The sequence below is a fragment of the Mirounga angustirostris genome, unplaced genomic scaffold (assembly GCF_029215605.1).
Source record: "Mirounga angustirostris isolate CCGP_5_RB_7025 unplaced genomic scaffold, mMirAng1.0.hap1 SCAF_4, whole genome shotgun sequence".
Classification (NCBI taxonomy): domain Eukaryota; kingdom Metazoa; phylum Chordata; class Mammalia; order Carnivora; family Phocidae; genus Mirounga; species Mirounga angustirostris.
In genome coordinates, this window is record NW_026991712.1 from 19461432 (window position 1) to 19478680 (window position 17249).

Sequence of the window (17249 nt, forward strand, 5' to 3'; positions counted from 1 at the left end):
ACCCAGATACAGAATGGTAGATATTTCAGGAGAAGAAAAGTAAACATCCCCAAAGCTGTAGAATGTGGACAGACTGTTATTGCTCCCTGCACAGCTGGCTTTTGAGTCATATCCATTTTTTCTAGCTTTTCCATTGCTCTTGGTCACGAGAGCTGTGGCTCTGTCCTGGTTTGATAAACCATGCTCATACCTGACAGTGGAATCAGATAGAACCCATTGGCAACGCTCCAAGGACACGAGCAGGAGCGAGCGGACATGGAAGAGTTAGTTGCCGGCCTTCTAATTGGGGTGTCCAAATCGGATAGCTGGCATGTGCATAAAAAGAACTCAATTTGGGAAGTTGAATCCTGTCAGCCTCCAGACTTGCCAGTTCACAGGCATAATGTGAGCAGGACGTGAGAAAGGGCAGGTAAAGTGAAAACACGTGAATTTTCTAATAACTGACTTCTCTTCAATACATCTAGTCAGTGACACATTCAAATAAAAATGACTCCTCACAATGAAAGCTGAGTTGGTTAATGATTTTGTGACATAGTTTTTAGTGCATAACAGGGATACAATTTCATCAGGATTCACTGATTTGGGCCAGATGACAGGAGAATGAAAAGTGGAGATAAATGTCTTCAGTAATTACACTTCTCTTCGCTCACTTAGTTTTGCTTTGTTACCATACAACATTCATTTTAGAGCTGAAAAAAAAAAGGTATGTTTACTTCTCTGGATTTCATTATAAAATTTCTTTTAAACTTAAGTTAATGAAGCTGAATTTCATCACATGGGTCATGGGTCTTTTCTAATCAGTGAGATAAAATGCAACTAAACAAAGAAACAAACAACTAACAAAATATGGTAAGTCAGCCAGCATGTGTTTTTTATTACTTAGCAAGATACAGAGAAAAAAATAAATCATTACCAACATTTATGCATTTACAAATGCTACCAAAACAAGCAAATCATTCTACCACTCCTGGTAACGCATTTAACCTCCTGCCCCTTTTGTTCTGCTTTTAAAATTATCGTTGCCTACGATCTTTCTAAATATCCTAAAATGACTCATTTTTCTTCATTTATTCCAAGTCATTAGTTATGACGAGGATATTAAGAAGGTAAAGTCTTTATAAAGCAGAATTTTATTTTAAAATCTTTTGTGATTTTCCTGTAAAGTGTTAAGCTTCTGAGAGCACACGTTTTTTGCACAATGTTTTCATGCAATACAGAAATGTCAAAAATCAGCATTTCGGTGAAATTAATACTTTACTTAAAAACCTGAAAGTTCCCCGCAATCCCCGCAAACACAGGAGATAACCATGGTTAGGTGTCTGGAGTTTATTCACCCCAATCTTTCATTATGGATAGATGAGAGCAGAATAATAGATAAATATCATACATACTGTTCAGCAATTTGCTTTTTTCATCTAACAATACAGTTGAATATCTTGTGTCAGCCACGTGTAATCAAATTACTCAGTCTGATACATAATGTAAAAATATTGCAAGTTTATTCATGTAGTTAATTTTTCTTAGTGACAGAATAATTCTAAAGAGTCTAGAAGAACCAGGACTTTGTAGCAAAGGAATTCTCTGAACTCTGAGCTTGTCTAGCACAAATGAACCTTTTACATCAGTGTTTCCAAGGCCACATCAAATCAGAATAAGTTGTTATGATTTTTTTTTAAACTAAATATTTTGGTTCACACCTTGGAAACCTCCACTCTACATCTGAACAGCCCTTCTGTTGGGGATGGCCCAGAGAGATTAAGTCCTGCCCGGCTGTTGTAGTTTAAATTAGTCATCCTCAATCATCCCACCCTGTTTCGTCCTTCTTAAGTCCCTGTTGTCTGCTTATATTGTACTTACTCTGGAAAAAGCAGAAAAACCTCAAAAACCAATGTGCCATGCTAAAGTTATTCTCTCTTCCTCCTCAAGTTTCTAGCTCACTTAGTGATATTACCATTTGCTCCATCTCCCAAACTTGAAATCTTGAAGCTCTTCTTACCTTCTGCCTGTGACCTCCCCACCCCCCTTATCCCATCAGTCATCAAGTTCTGCTCATCAGACTTCCTCATCTGTTCTCAAAGCTGGCCCCTCCTCCTATTCCCCATTGCAGGGCTGTGGGGCAGGCCCTCCTCGCCTTCTGACCCGCAGCAACTGGCAGCACGGAACACACAGGAGAGGGGCCATGAGCTATGGCAGCAACCAGAATTAGAAACCCTTCTTTGCCTTTTCTGTGTATTTGTGTAACATTGGACGTGTTATTACCTTACGTGTTTGAGCCTTTGTAAAAAGGGAATACTTCGCTTAACTTGTGAAAATCAACTTAATGTAGGGTATCCAGAACAGAAGCTAGCAAATGGGAAGTCTTCATGAAATGTCTTTTTCCTTCCTTGATCGTCCCCAACACCAGTCTGTCACGCACACTGGATCAAAATTGTGCCTCCAAATAATAAGTGCAACCAGATTGCTCATTTGCTTAGATATCCAGTGATTTCCTACTGCCGTCAGGCAGAAATCTGAACATTTTAGCCTGGGATAGATCTTCCACAAGCTGGTACAAATGACCTTACCCACTTCCAATTCCAGCAGGAAGTGAGGAAGCTCCCATGACTCTGTATTCATCTTTTCTTCTCCATCACCCCAATCCATGGCTGAACCCACAGCAGATACTAGTTACAAATCCGACAGATGCATGCATGCATGTACAGAGAGATGGATGGGTACATGAGCCCATGAATAACTAGATTTATAGGAAGACATGACTTATATACCTCTTCCTCACATTCTGCAATACTTAATAGATCTCAATTTGCAAGTCCCTATAGAAGATGATCATTTGTTCCTAGGCTTTATTCCTGTCTCCCAAATGTAATGGCTAATATATAGAGAAAACTCTTCCTACTGCAGACAGGTTATAAATGAAACTGTGCCAGGATGAAATGATTCTACAAACATTTATTGAGCAGCTTTCAATGCTAAGCACACTTGGGCAGTTGGAGAACTCCTAAAGAATGCACACAAATAATATGGGGACACAGAGGTTAAAGAACTAACTAGAAAAGGGGACTGTGGTGTCATGGTTGTCAAGGTTGTCCAGGTGGTCGTGGTGGGGTTCAGGGAAGACTTCATATAGGAAGAGGAACCTGGGTGAGTTTTGGAGGTTGAGTATAAATATAAGTAGGTCATTTAAACTGAGGTGGGGCAGAAAAGGGCTTTCCAAGTGGGAAAAAAAAGGCAAGCAGGTCAAAGATAGAGAAATGAGAGAGAACATGCATTAAGGGTTTTGCAACTAGTTTATTGTGGCTGTAGTTTGGAGACTATGAATAACTCAGCTGAAAGATACATTTCAAGGGCGCCTGGGTGGCTCAGTCGGTTGAGCGACTGCCTTCGGCTCAGGTCATGATCCTGGAGTCCCTGGATCAAGTCCCCATCGGGCTCCCTGCTCGGCGGGGAGTCTGCTTCTCCCTCTGACCCTCCCCCCTCTCATGTGCTCTCTCTCTCTCATTCTCTCTGTCAAATAATAAATAAAATCTTAAAAAAAAAAAAAAAGATACATTTCAAAATAAAATAGGGAAAAAAGACAGGTTGAAGAATCTGTGGAAACAAAAATGAAAGAGGGAGAGAAGGAAGCGGAAAAATCTCCAGGGGATCTCGTTCATTCCTGTGGCCTTTAAATGCTACCTACAAGCACATGACTCTTAACTTTATGTCTTTGACCCGGATTACTTTCGAAGCTCCAAATGACCTACTTAGCACCTCACACTCAGTTTATCTCCGAAACTGAACTTTTCCACCTCCCTGCCCCAAATCCATGATTCTCAGAGGGACAGATGTGTCTCCATCGCCCAGTTGCTTACGCCAGACACCTGGATTATCCTAGTCACGTTCCTCTCCTCGTCTCCATTTCTAACGAGTCCCGTCAAATCCACCACCTTGGTTCAGTCCTCCACAAGCTTTCATCAGACCATGACAATAGTGTTACTAATGCTCCCTCATCTACTGTGATCTCCTCCAACGAACCCTTCCAACCCAGACAAATGAAGCACGATCTTTGGGCATTCCTCAGGGTCCAGGAATTCATACCTGAATAAGCCCTATCACCATCCCTTTTTGCCATTAAAATGTGAGAGTTACCAATATGTGAGGCAGAGTAGCCTAGAGATTAAGAGTGGATACTTTGAGTCAGAATGTCTACATTTGATTTCTAGCTGTGTGTTCTCATGTAGGTAACCTAACTTTTCTGTGCTGCTATCTCTTCACCAGGACAATTAAGAAAATAGTGAACTAGCTCGTTAGTTGCTGTGATGATCAAATGAATTAAAACCTAAGGAGTACCTTTTATTGCTTCTCACCAATATTTCTGGTTCTCTTCTGCTTCCTAGCATGTGGGAAGATTGTACTTCTTCACCCCTGTGGAGTTCGGTGGGCTCATGCGATTTACATAGACCAATAAAATGTGAGTGGAAGTAGCGTGTGTCACTTCTGGAGGAAGCTGGGGGAGATGATTCTCCATGGCCTCTCTTCTCTTCTCATAGCAATCATGGAGGTACATGCTGATATGGAAGTGTCGAAGAAATTGTTGTTACCGCAGCATATACAACCCAACCTCACTGGTTCAACTTTAAAGACCTTGGCGTAGGCCTGGCCTGGAGTAACTGCTTAATGGCAGCTTCAGAAGAGAATTCCAGCAATGTGGCTCTTTCAGTTCCTAATGTCTCAAGAGCTTAATACAATATGCATCTATTTCTTGGTTACGCAAGAGAGCAGGGAAACTGTCCTCCATGTCCTGGCTCATTGTTCCACACTGCTTCCATCTGAGACAAGATAAGGCTGGAGACCACAGCAATGTAGGCAGGATTCCAGCTGGTGATTGAGATTTTAAGTTCCATGAGAAACAATTGATGGAGCAGAGGAGTGACATGATCAGGGGTATGTTTTAAGCTAGTGACAGACTCAAAATCTAAATCGCTAACTGGCACATTGCCTACATTGCTGTGGTCTCCAGCCTTATCCTGTTCACTCCCCTGCCACACTGGCCTTTTAGCTCCCTGAACATGAACAAGCACCTTCCTGACAAAGGGCCTTTGTATTTGACAAGATCTGGGCTTGGATTCTCCTTCCATGCCTCAACTTAAACATCAGCCCCTCAGAGAGACCATCTCTGTCCACCCAGATGGAAGCAGATGCGCCTTTATATCCTCTTCATATTCCTTTCTCAGCACTTTTCTTGTGTCTTTCATACTATCGGACACAATTGGAGATGAATCTTGCTTGTTTATTCACTCCTTTCCCGTCTTCTCTAGCACTAGAAAGGAAGCTCCATGAAGATAAACCCACATTTCTCTTATTCATGTTTTTATCCTAAGAATGAAACAGTTCCTAGTATACAGCAAGATTAGTTATGAGAGGATGGAAAGGGGCAGAGGAGGTAGGAAAAGAGAGGGAGGGTCATCCTGCAATTAAATTGAGGTTTTCCTGAATATAAGATACTACCCTAAAACGACTATTCCCCAAAGACATTGAGAGTTTCTAACAGAAGTGATGAGAATTCTGAAAAGTAATGTTTTTCTTTATATGGGACGATGCTTTCTTACTTTTAGAAACGGGATAAGCTATAAATTAAGATATAAGTATATTCCTGCCAAAATAGGTAAGTCAATAAAAATGCAATTCAAAATCAGCTTTTCACAAGGCAATTTATTGTAACCACAAAAGTCCTGAATCTGAGTTTCACTCAATAAAAATCTGAAATACTGGGTCCAAGTGATGACATTTCCAAACTAATGGAACCTTCCTGTAGCTTAAATAAACAGATTTAGACCATCAAGTGAAATCAAAGCCAAGCGTATCTGCATAACTCAAGAATGATATGAATGGATTAGAACCTCCGGTAGTTTATGTGTCACCATTTATTAGAGACTTTGAGAGTCCTCTTAGTGCCACGATATTAGACTATGCTTTTTCAAGAGCCAAGCACACAGAATATTCTCTCTACTCACCTGTTAAAAGACTAAGAAATCTGATATAAAAATATGAAGTGACTAATGACATACCCTAGTCATTTACAGAGGAGTTCTCTTAGGTGATTCTGGGTCAAGTCATTCTGATCAACCTTGTGCAAGCTTTCTTTCTCATCAGTCCTGCTTCCTACATGTGGAATGATTTGCCATAACTAAAAGGAAACAGCTGTTGGTTATCTGCTCACGGTCTTCTTTCATTTCCTGCAAAGGCACCACAAAACTCTTTGCCTTGATCCCCAAAGGCACATACGTAGACCTTACTGTTTGAATCCTTTGGCTGGAGAGGTCTTAAATCAGATCTGTTTGGTGAAGGAAACCAAAGAAGGTCGAAAGACCTTACTGATCTAGGAAGAATCCAACTTCTTGTTATAAATGACCCCATCTTTACTTTTTAAAATTAGCTGTTACTTGGGAGATGATACAGGAAAAGAGCATACACTAAGTTTGTGACTCTTCCATTTTGTTTTCAACAAGCAAATAATAGAACCGAAATCTTTTTCAAATATCTAGATTTTTCCTTTGTGAGCAAAAGATATATTATAGTTCAGGTGTTAGAGTCTGTTAGGTTCAATCTCATATCCTTTCTTCCTTTCTAGAGTTTTTCAGACTCTTCTTAATACCAGAAGAAAGATGGCTCTTTAGTCAACTGTTGGTAAACTACTGGTGAACATTTATTTAGCCCCAGTCTTGCGTTTTCTTGTGGGTTTTAAATGAATGATAAAATTCTACCAGTCTTGGGGTGCCTGGGTGGCTTAGTCAGTTGAGCATCTGCTTTCAGCTCGGGTCATGATCCTGGAGTACCAGGATCGAGCCCCACATCAGGCTCCCTGCTCAGCCGGGAGTCTGCTTCTCCTTCTCCCTCTGCCCCTCCCCCTGCTCCTTCTCTCACTCTTTCTCTCTCTCAAATAAATAAAACAAAATCTTAAAAAAAAAAAAATTCTACCAGTCTCTTAGGCCCAAATCAACTGCTTCTTCTGTTAAGCTTCTTACTACACGGGATGAATGAGTAAATGAATGAATGAACGAAAATTTGAATGCTTGTCTAAAGGAAGCCAACTGTTGTTTTTCTGGTTAAAACTCAGCTAAGACTATAGAAGTTTAAGGTGACATTTAGAAATGCAGTAAAAAGAATCCACATACGTTGTTTTAAATTTTTATTTGCTTATAAAAGAGAATGCAAATGGGTTTGCAAAAAACTTATCTGCATGTACAAAGGAATCCATGTAGATAAAGAGGGCAAGCCTTGGAATACTGCTGGATAAGTCGTTCATCAAAATTGGATCTCTTTGCATCAGAATTGGTGGAAAGTCACTATTTTACATGTCAAACCATTGAAAAAACTAAATCTATTTTTAAAATCACCGAATTCAGAAAGGTTATATTCTGATACATATTCTTAGACACCAGTGAAATGAGGTACCACGTGATCTCAGAGCTGGGCAGATCAGTTAATCAAGAGGTAGTTTCTCCAATAATATCCCTCTTTCTTTTCAGCAAGGCCAGAGGAGATAGGGATAAATGGCATAATCTTTGAATCCCTTTAAATTCTTATTCTGCGAGGGCCCCATTTCCTTTGAATACAATCATAGCTGTCTTGATGCACTTTAGGACTTGAGATCATCTAACACAGAAAAGATTCCAGAGTTCAATTTTTTTGTGTGTGCCAATTTTCCTTTGAGCACTCTTCTCTGGAAAAACAAATCATCTGGCAGGCCATTAAAATAACAAAGAAAAATAAATCCTGTGGTATCATAGATTAAGAGGATTTTTTAAAATATAATTTTTTTGCTAATAATGGCAATATTAGCAATGTCCAAGGAGATTTAGGCTGCTGAGATAAGCCCCCCAAAGGTAGCATACAAACCACATAATGACATTCTTCTTGAATAAGTTTCTCTAAGAGTTCTTGCAGTTGGTCTTTGAATTTGTCCTGAGGCGATCAGATGCCCGAGCCCCACAGTTCCATGGCTTCTAGCTCATCTTGGACAGGAGTGAATTCCGGTTGATCGGGATGGGGAGCTAGAGAGGAAGAGTGGGGTGGGGACTTGATAGGACCAGGAACTGTAAATTGATATTCTCCCCTCACACAGGTCCATAAGAGACACAGATTTGGTCAATACACGAGAGAGAAAGCCTGCTTGGGTGGAAAGCAGTAGCTTGCTTGGCCACCATGCCGCTTGCACCTTCCCCGCGAGGTTTCAGATGGTTAGCAAAGAAGGGACAGATCCGTTACAGAAATGGTTAGAAAACTAGAATCACGGCCAACTGCTTAAATAGTATGTGTTTTATTTACAAAAGGAACCCTGAATCTCAGCAGAATTTTAACAGAAAAATAAATGTTTAAAACTGATCTCACGTTAGAAACCCATCACCAGGGGGACAGTCAGGAAGGGAGGGCATCAGAGGAGGATGGAGAGGAGGATGGTCAGGGAGAAAGGTGCCCGTCAATCTTGTGTGGGGACAGGAAAGAGGAGAAGGCACATTTAGACAGCTATTACCGAGCCTTCACACAGAAAAGTTGGGGATAAATTCTTGGTACACAGTCATATACTGACATCCAGGCTGATACAGAGCAGTCAGTTTCTATTACAATGGACACTTGTGATTTGGTTAATTTCCAGTATTATCAGTGTATGTGTCGGGAGCGGGGAGGGCAAGAGACGTGACGGTGGGCAGGTAGGAAAGCAGGTGAGGCAGGGAAGCGGAGTGCCCATGGTTAGGGGCAGGGGCTGGGGGTAGGGGGGTGGTCAACAGGACAGTTCTGGATCCGTAGCCAATTGCCCAGGCCAATGGAATCAGAGTGGAGGAGCTCCACCTCAGTGCTGGTAATCATTGTAAGGAATTGAATCTTAATAAGGGACAGGGAGATTTGAGAGAACAGGGAGGGAAGAGATGAACAGAGAAAAACACATCAGCAAAACTCTGACCAGTTCCTCTGGCAAATAAGGTTAAATTTCTCCTAAAGCAGAACACTTAAATTCTTTGACTAAGAAGTTTATTGCCCCAAAGCAGTCTCTGGACATCTTTCTTGATGCTTCCAAGAGTGACTATGTCAGAAAATGTCCCATTGCACAACTCGCCGACATGCAGGCTGCAGATGTTTTTAGGAAGCATTATCTTTCACAATCTCAGGCCAGGAGTTAGTAATGAGGCAGGGACAGGCATGGTCACTCTTGTTTCTTTTTAAGACTATCTTTGGTCTTAAATGGTGGGCATGTGGCGGGCAGAATGTCACCCAAAAGAATCTACGGGGCCACCCGCATTAAGGGGAAGTCGTAAGTTTGAGGCTTTTCCAAAACAAGAGTAAAATATGACAGGCATCACGACCACACCACAGCAGTAACATAGAATTAGGGCCCCCACAGAAAGTTCAAACATGTCCCCCAGTAACCAAATATGAGGTCGGAGGTCAAGTTAGTGTGGACTGCCATTTATAAACAAGGAAGATTTAGTTGTGTTGTTATTTTCATTTTCCTCTTAAGGTTTTTGAAGGGGTAGCCTTGATAGTAATTTGCACTTCATAGAAGAGGTCTCTGGATAATTTAAGGTAATGAGGCATTCAAGTTCAGCTTCCCTCCCATAATTGATCTACTGCTCACTGCACCCTCATCATTATAATTCTAATTGTAGCGAAACATTGTTCAAAGCCCACAAGAGGCACTTACCTCCTACCCCGTAGGCAGAACACGAAGAGGGGTCGCAGTATCCAGGCTGGCCAGAAGGACCTTGTGGTCCAGGCACCCCCAGGTGACCAGGTGGACCCCTGGGCCCAGGAGAGCCGGGGGGCCCGGGGCTTCCTGGCCGACTCTCCCCTGAAGGTCCTAAGAAGCACCCACAAAGGAAAACAGTTGGTCTTTGACCATCACAGAGTGGATGGTAAGAAGGAAACTGTTGGTAGTCTCTTAAGAAAAGCCACCTCACACATCTTGACAATTAGGATAAGATACCTCTCTCTGCTCATTGAGTTTTTGTTCCTAAACTGGACTTGCTGGACAGAGGATCATATTGTAATCATACATTCTCCTGGAGAATACTTTCAATCAGTTCAGGATACTGGAAAGCAAAGTGTATTCTTTGCTGTCACCTCTTGGATATTAAAGGGAAAAATACATACCACTGTCAACCTGGTTTTCTTTATGGAGCTCCTGTTTCCCAATGCAGTTCCTTATGAATGCAGCATATGGGCAGACAAGCACACGCGGGGGCACGCATGCACACACTCACACCCACTCAATCTCAGCCTCATAATCTGTACTGCTTTATGGCCCTGGGTAATTGAAATACATTAGGCTGAGTGTGAAAGAAATTATCCTACAGGAGAAAAAGGCCAAGTCTGAAGTCAGACCCAAAATACTAATCCAAAATGTCTTTAGGCTACCTTATATCAATGGAGAACTTAGATTGAGTGAAAATAGGAGGGAGATTAAAATTTTTGTGATTTTTGGAAGTCTATCAGGCTGGGTGTTTTCATGTTTGCTTTGAGGTCTAGATTCCAATGGTGTTTAAAAGGCATTCTTCAACTAAAAATGAGATTCTTCAACTCTAGTTGGAATGAACCCTTCAACTCTAGTTCTAAATGAAAATGAGGAACAAGTATCACCTTATATTTGAAAAGTGTTGCAGCTCTAAGTAGGTTCAGTCCCATTCAGTCAACTCTCACCAACCATCTTTTCTGTGTAACACGTAATGCTAGATCAGCCTCTCATAGAAGCTCTAAGGATAGGAGCATTTGTGCTCAAAGTGAATCTTTTCCATTAGGAATCCCTCCCAGGAAAAGTACTTCCCCAAATCACTATTAGGTTGGAAAGAAAAAATTGATAAAGTATTCGATTTGATGTGGCTACAACCAGATTATATATTTTTTATTTATTTATTTATTTATTTATTTATTTATTTATTTATTTATTTTATTTTTTACAACCAGATTATAAATGTCCAACAGGACTGCAAACTTACAAGTCTAATAATGAGGATCATAGTCTGGAGACCTTTGTAAAAACACAAAGCAATACAAAACTCAAAACTGACACGAAATTCATCCAGTAAGAAGGCCATGGTGGCAGAAACTATGAGTGTTTATCACACATCCATGTGTCCCTCTGTGTTCGGAGCCTCCCATGTGGCTCAACGGAGACTGGCTAGTTCCAGCCAGTGAAATATGCATTACTGCGATGTACATCGTTGTCCAGTAGGAGGGTGAAGGTTGATGTGCCTCCTTTATCTTTCTCCTGGAGGCCTTTTTTCCAGCATGGGGGAAAGGCCACCTTACCCACATCAAACTTTGGGGTAGTATAAAATAAACCCTTATTGTGTCAATCTACTAAGCATTTGGGATTATTTGTTACTACAGCATAGCCTAGCACAGCCTAACTCATGAAGCCAATAGGATCCCAGAATATGCTAGAAGCCTTTAAGGCTTCTGTACTGGGAGGATCTTCACTTAACAAACTGGCTTTCCAATAAAATGAGTGAGAAACTCAGCCATTGCTGTCAGATACAATGTACTGTGGATGTAATACGGCCATTTTCCTCACCGTGATGTCAAGTAAATAAAAAGTGTTAGGATTTCCATCTTGCAGTTTCCTGTTAGGTAGGAAGATTTACCTGCTGGTCCAGGGGGGCCTCTTGGACCTTGGGTTCCAATGCCTGGATTTCCTTTTTCTCCCTTGACACCAGTTAGACCTGTTAAAAAAAAAAAAAAAAGGAAAGAAAGAAAAAGTCTTTAAAATAAAATCTAGGCAAAATCTTTCAAAAAGACCTCTCTTATAAAGATGTGGGTTGGTTTGGGGTTATGGTTCCCAGGGGACTTTTAAATTAAATTCTGACACTGTGAATTACGTACAACCACATATAGAAGGCTGGTTCTGTAGCTGAGCATGCTGCCCATATTTGCAATACTGTAAGTCTATCCACCTTCCTACTGAAGGGGTTCAGCCTGCCAGGATCTGGCACCGTGTCTTTACACGCACCAGGCCATTCGACATATGCAGCTGGCACTCCACGGTCACACAACAGAAATCACAAGTGAACACGTCTAACATTTTCCTTTTGGTCCACCCTGTAACGTATCTGCAAAAGGCATGAATTATAATTAGGCAGCAAAGTTCTGAAGAGCATGAGTTTCCATTAAAAACTTGGAAGCTCCAGGAAAGCCTGTGTTTGATTTGGCTGATTCAGCCCCATAAAAATCTAAACCTATTCATGTTTCTTTTCCACTGAGCAGATTCCTTATTCCAAATAATTTACAGTGCTATTAACAAACTATACGTTTTCAGGCAAAAAAAAAAACCAAAACCAAAAACCCAAAGAAACATGTACTCTGCCACCTCATCATCCAAACAGCTCCTATCACAAGATTGCCGGACAGGTGAGAACATGCTATACTAAGGCCCACCCGTCCCAGAGAGAGTTGCATCAGCTGGGGGGGCGGGAGGGGGGGGGTTACCCTGGCTCACATCACAGAAGGTCTCTAGTGCCTGTTTTTCATGTACAACAATGCTTTGAAGTAGCAGAATGCAGCATTGCATATGTACGTGATTACACTTACAAAGAAATTATGTGTGAATTGGAGAAGCCTGGAAGGAAACATAAATAAATGACAATAACCAATTTGAGAGGTGGCAGGCATGCCAGTGATTTAAAATGTTTAAAGTGACAAATCACTTTTCCCTTTTCCTAAAGGCGGTGCATATTCACGACAGACAAATGAAGAGACTCAACGAGCCAGGACTCCGGCCCTTGAAAACAATCACTTTTCACGTCTTGTTTATAACTTCCAGAAAGAAAGGTGTTCATGTAGTATTTGCTCTGGGAATAGTTGGGGGAAAAAAAAAATGAAGAAGATTGGGGAGCCACTGGCACTTTTTTCTACACGGCACACATCACCACTGTCCCTTGATATGAGCGCTGGTAGCTGTTGTGTCCCTTGGGACCTCCTTTTGGGGACAAGGTATATCTGGCACCTTTGAAAAAGTCCTCCTTCTTTGTTAGTGGTCCTCAGGGCTGCCCCACCCCTGCTATGCTTCCCCAACACCCACTCCTATTGCATGTGGCCTACGGAGGATTTTCTGAGCTCACAAGAGACCAGGACTTTAGGGAGAGAGAAGGACACTGACCACTGAGCCTCTAATGGCCTCCTGTTTTGGGTCTGACTCTTGTCTTAGGAACCCATAAGGAAGACAGTAATTTCTCAAGAGTAAAAATACAATTTCGTCTGAGTTTAAAAAGCACACAACATACTCAGGCTAATCAACACGTAAAGCTCAATTGCTCATCAAGTTGTCCAGACAGAAAAGCACCTTGGGTACATCTACTGTATATTACCCAATTAGCTACCAGTTAGCTATTAGTTTAGTAGCTAATTAGAATAGTACTTTTCAGCTGGTAGGTGTTCTCTCAGTTGCAAATATACTCCACCAGGCACCTGGAAATTTAGCAGAAACTGCCTCCTCTTCTGTTTGAATGAGAGTCACTTTCCCCACAGGGAACCACTAATTTTTAAATTAGAACACAATAAAATACACAGATGACTAATGGCAGTCTGCTCATGATTAAGTGTTTGGTGACTCAGAGGCCTCCCATGACCTTATGGTACTCAAGGGTCAACATTACCAACATAGCTTCTCAGTGATTCTCCGAAGTGGGAGATGCAGTTGATGAGGCTGAATAGGACATGCAGGAAAGTATTAGGAAAAAACTCTCTGATAAGAATTTCTTGACTTGGGGCGCCTGGGTGGCTCAGTCATTAAGCATTTGCCTTCGGCTCAGGTCGTGATCCCAGCGTCCTGGGATCGAGCCCCGCTTCGGGCTCCCTGCTCGAAGGGAAGCCTGCTTCTCCCTCTCCCTCTCCCTCTCCCCCTACTTGTGTTCCCTCTCTCGCTGTATCTCTGTCAAATAAATAAAATCTTAAAAAAAAAAAAAAGAAAGAAAGAATTTCTTGACTTACCCGTTGCTTCTTCATTAAGAAAGTAAAAGGTGGGGAAGATTGGGGAGTAGGGATTCTGGTTGTTTTAATTTTCTAGTTATGTAGAGAAAAACAAGTGGCATTTGATATTACCTGCACTACAAATCAAGGTAAGAGAGGAAGAGTCTCACAAAAATATTCCAGCCCCTCAAAATGTCTTGAAAAAATTCTAAGGATGTAATTATATTAACAGAGAATTTTAGATTTTATTATCCTTGAAATGAAGATCTATTCCAGGTACACGGAGGCTAATAGATTAATATCTGTCCACGTGTTCACTTATGGTTCTGAGACTGCAGGAACATTCATGTCCATGACAACTGAGTTTGGTTGTAAATCTTCTTCTTGGAATGAAAAAATCATGTTAAAAATCAATAATTAAGGACTTAAGATGAGGACTAAAATTAAAAGGTAAGCTTAGAGACCTCAGAGCTCTAAAAATAGATCTGCATATACTTTTTTTTTTTTTAGATTTTATTTATTTTTTGACAGAGAGAGAGACAGCGAGAGAGGGAACACGAGCAGGGGGAGTGGGAGAGGGAGAAGCAGGCTTCCCCCTGAGCGGGGAGCCCGATGCGGAGCTTGATCCCAGGACCCTGGGATCATGACCTGAGCCGAAGGCAGACGCTTAACTGACTGAGCCACCCAGGCGTGCATAGATCTGCATATACTTTTGATAAGCCTGTAAGCCATGATTAAAAGGAAAGAAGTGAAATGTCCTGAAATGTCCGCCCATTTATGAGATGTCAGCGGGCAGTGGAATCTGGGCATAGTCCTTCTTTACAGACAAAACGCTGTCATTACCCATACTAAGGGCTTCTCTCAACAATCTCTTTGTGAGGGCTGAAGGTGGGAGCCATTTGTTGTTGAGATGGAGTCCCTGGAGCCAAGTGCCTGCATTCCCGCCACAAAGGCATTGGGACTCCTAAGTGCACGGGATGCCCCTCCTGGAACACCCGTTTCACATTGGCTGTCTCCATAAATACTTATTCTTCAAGACCCAGCTCAAGGCTTCTCTGCAACCATAATGAGCAGAAGCCTACTGGATTCAAGAGGACAGGAATTATCAATCTGATTCATGGCTGTATCCCTGACACGGCTAGGGTGTCTTCCACATAGTATGAAACTTATAGATACTTACTTACTGAATGAATGAATGAATGAATGAATGAATGAATTCTCTGATTCCATATTGTCCTTGCCTCCTCTTGCACCTACCCCACTGCATTGTTTGTCCTCATGCTCACTTAGCCTAAGACTATGAGCCTGCTGACGGCAGGGATCATGTCTTCTTCATTGTTAGTGTTGGATCCAAGCCAAACCTCACACATAGTAGGTGGCCCAGTAAGTTCTAGAAGCCTAACTGAATGACTACATGTCTACACCAACATGCAGCTGACTCTTAAAAGCAAGCCTGACCTTTGAAGGATCAACAAACAAAATTCCTTACCCTGGAGCTTTGCTTTTTACTTTCACGTGCCTGGCTGTGGGAACACTACTTTTTCTTTCTTTTTTTTTTTTTTTTAAAGATTATTTATTTATTTATTTATTTGACAGAGAGACACACAGCAAGAGAGGGAACACAGGCAGGCGGAGTGGGAGAGGGAGAAGCAGGCTTCCCGCCCGATGTGGGGCTCGATCCCAGGACCCTGAGATCATGACCTGAGCCGAAGGCAGATGCTTAACGACTGAGCCACCCAGGCGCCCCGGGAACACTACTTTTTCTAACAAGTTCCTCACGTGGCAGTGTCAGCTGCTAGTGTTTCTTAGAGATGAATATAATTGATCACAATTAAGTTTAAGTTTCCGCCATTTCTAAAAACTGAGCACAGCTGATATAAATGAAGATCTAGTTTTCCAAAAATATGATTTTAAGTAAGATTAAAATATCTTTAGCTTTGTTTTCGAGTTACCAAAAATATTTAGGATAATCAGAGAGATTATTATTATCTATCCATTCATCTGTTCTTTCTTTAAAAAATATTTTAATAAATTTATTTTTTTTGCAAGGGATTCTAGGTTCACATTAATACTGAACAGTAAGTACAGAGATTTCCCATATACCCTCTGCCCCTACACATGCATCATCAACATCCCCCATCAGAGAGGTACCTTTGTCATACTTATTCTTTTTTAAGTGTCTCATTAGAAACCATTTCAGGGCTACCTGATTCTCCCTTACCACGAACCTAACACTGAACCTCCAATATTTTCTTTTACTGGTCTACAAAGGCAGAGACCTGTCCATTTATATTGCCAGCTCCAGGCACATACTTAAGGCACTCAAGAAATATGTGTCAAACAGATGAATGAATGAATAAAATACTAAGTTCAGCTGCAGACTTTGACAAACCAAGAATGTGGCCAGTTTATCAGCTAAGCCTATAAATGAACTCAGTAGATTCTGCACGCTAGATGCTTGACATGTGTGAGCTCCTTTAGGTTTCACAAGAACCAAGAGGGCGGGCACTACTATTAACCCCCAAGGGGGCTGCCCTTAGCTAGGAAGTAGTAGAGCCAAGATTTCAACCCCGTCAGGATGGTGCCGAAGTCCAGACGCTGAACCACTGTCCTCCCTGCCTTTTCATCCCAAGTGAGCAGGCTGTACTTCTTGTCTTGTTCTTTGCAGTCGAGGCTTCCCGAGCTACCTGCCGAGTCAGTATGCACATTTGCTCTGGCCCCGTGCTCAGCAATCAGCCCGGTGGTTATCACATTTCCTCAGCCTACTTCCCTCAGTTGGCATTCTTGCCCTCTGCTCTGAGCAAGATTCGGGGTTGATGTTTAGTGGCTGTCTCCGGCTCCCACTGACTACATGTCTAGGATCTGGCACTTGGTTGTCCATTTCCTATTTTCTTTGGCCTGTTGGTCTCTGAATAGAGAAGTTTTACTCATTTCTCTGCCCTCTGACCACACCAAGCACTCCACACTGGAGCCTCATGCTACTCCATGGACCGCGGTGAGTCTCTTGATCCCAGACATTTTGAGCAACTCCCAGGATTTATGCCCAGGCACATATGCAAAGCCCGGGCAATGCTTTCATTGTAACTGCACCAAAAAGTCATAGAAACAGTGAGACAGAGCTTCAGCTATGTTATTATACTGTCTGTTACCTAGGAAATGCTGACAATGCATGGCAAGCACAGTCTGCTTCCCACTCAAAATATGTTTGAATGCCTACTAGAAGCGAAGTACTGGACAGATACCTAGCTACAAGGTGGCAGATTAATTGGACATAATTCACTAAATACTTCGTGCAATTTCCAGAGTCTGCT

The 17249-nt window shown here is 41.8% G+C and overlaps 1 protein-coding gene across 5 annotated transcripts in view; it reads right to left on the reverse strand.

Annotated features, from left to right (window-relative positions):
- Positions 1-7155: 7155 nt before the first annotated feature.
- Positions 7156-17249, reverse strand: part of COL14A1 (collagen type XIV alpha 1 chain) — a 214226-nt gene continuing 204132 nt past the window's right edge. For 4 of the 5 annotated variants that reach the window (XM_054512474.2, XM_045895977.3, XM_045895974.3 and 1 more), the window contains 3 exons: positions 11619-11696; positions 9680-9835; positions 7156-8033 (listed from right to left, as the gene is read on the reverse strand). In XM_054512474.2, the coding sequence (XP_054368449.1) occupies positions 7954-8033; positions 9680-9835; positions 11619-11696 (314 nt within the window). In that variant the 3' untranslated portion in view covers positions 7156-7953. Of the gene's footprint in view, positions 8863-9679; positions 9836-11618; positions 11697-17249 lie in introns of all 5 variants that reach the window. The other variant, XM_045895976.3, reaches the window with a different exon arrangement.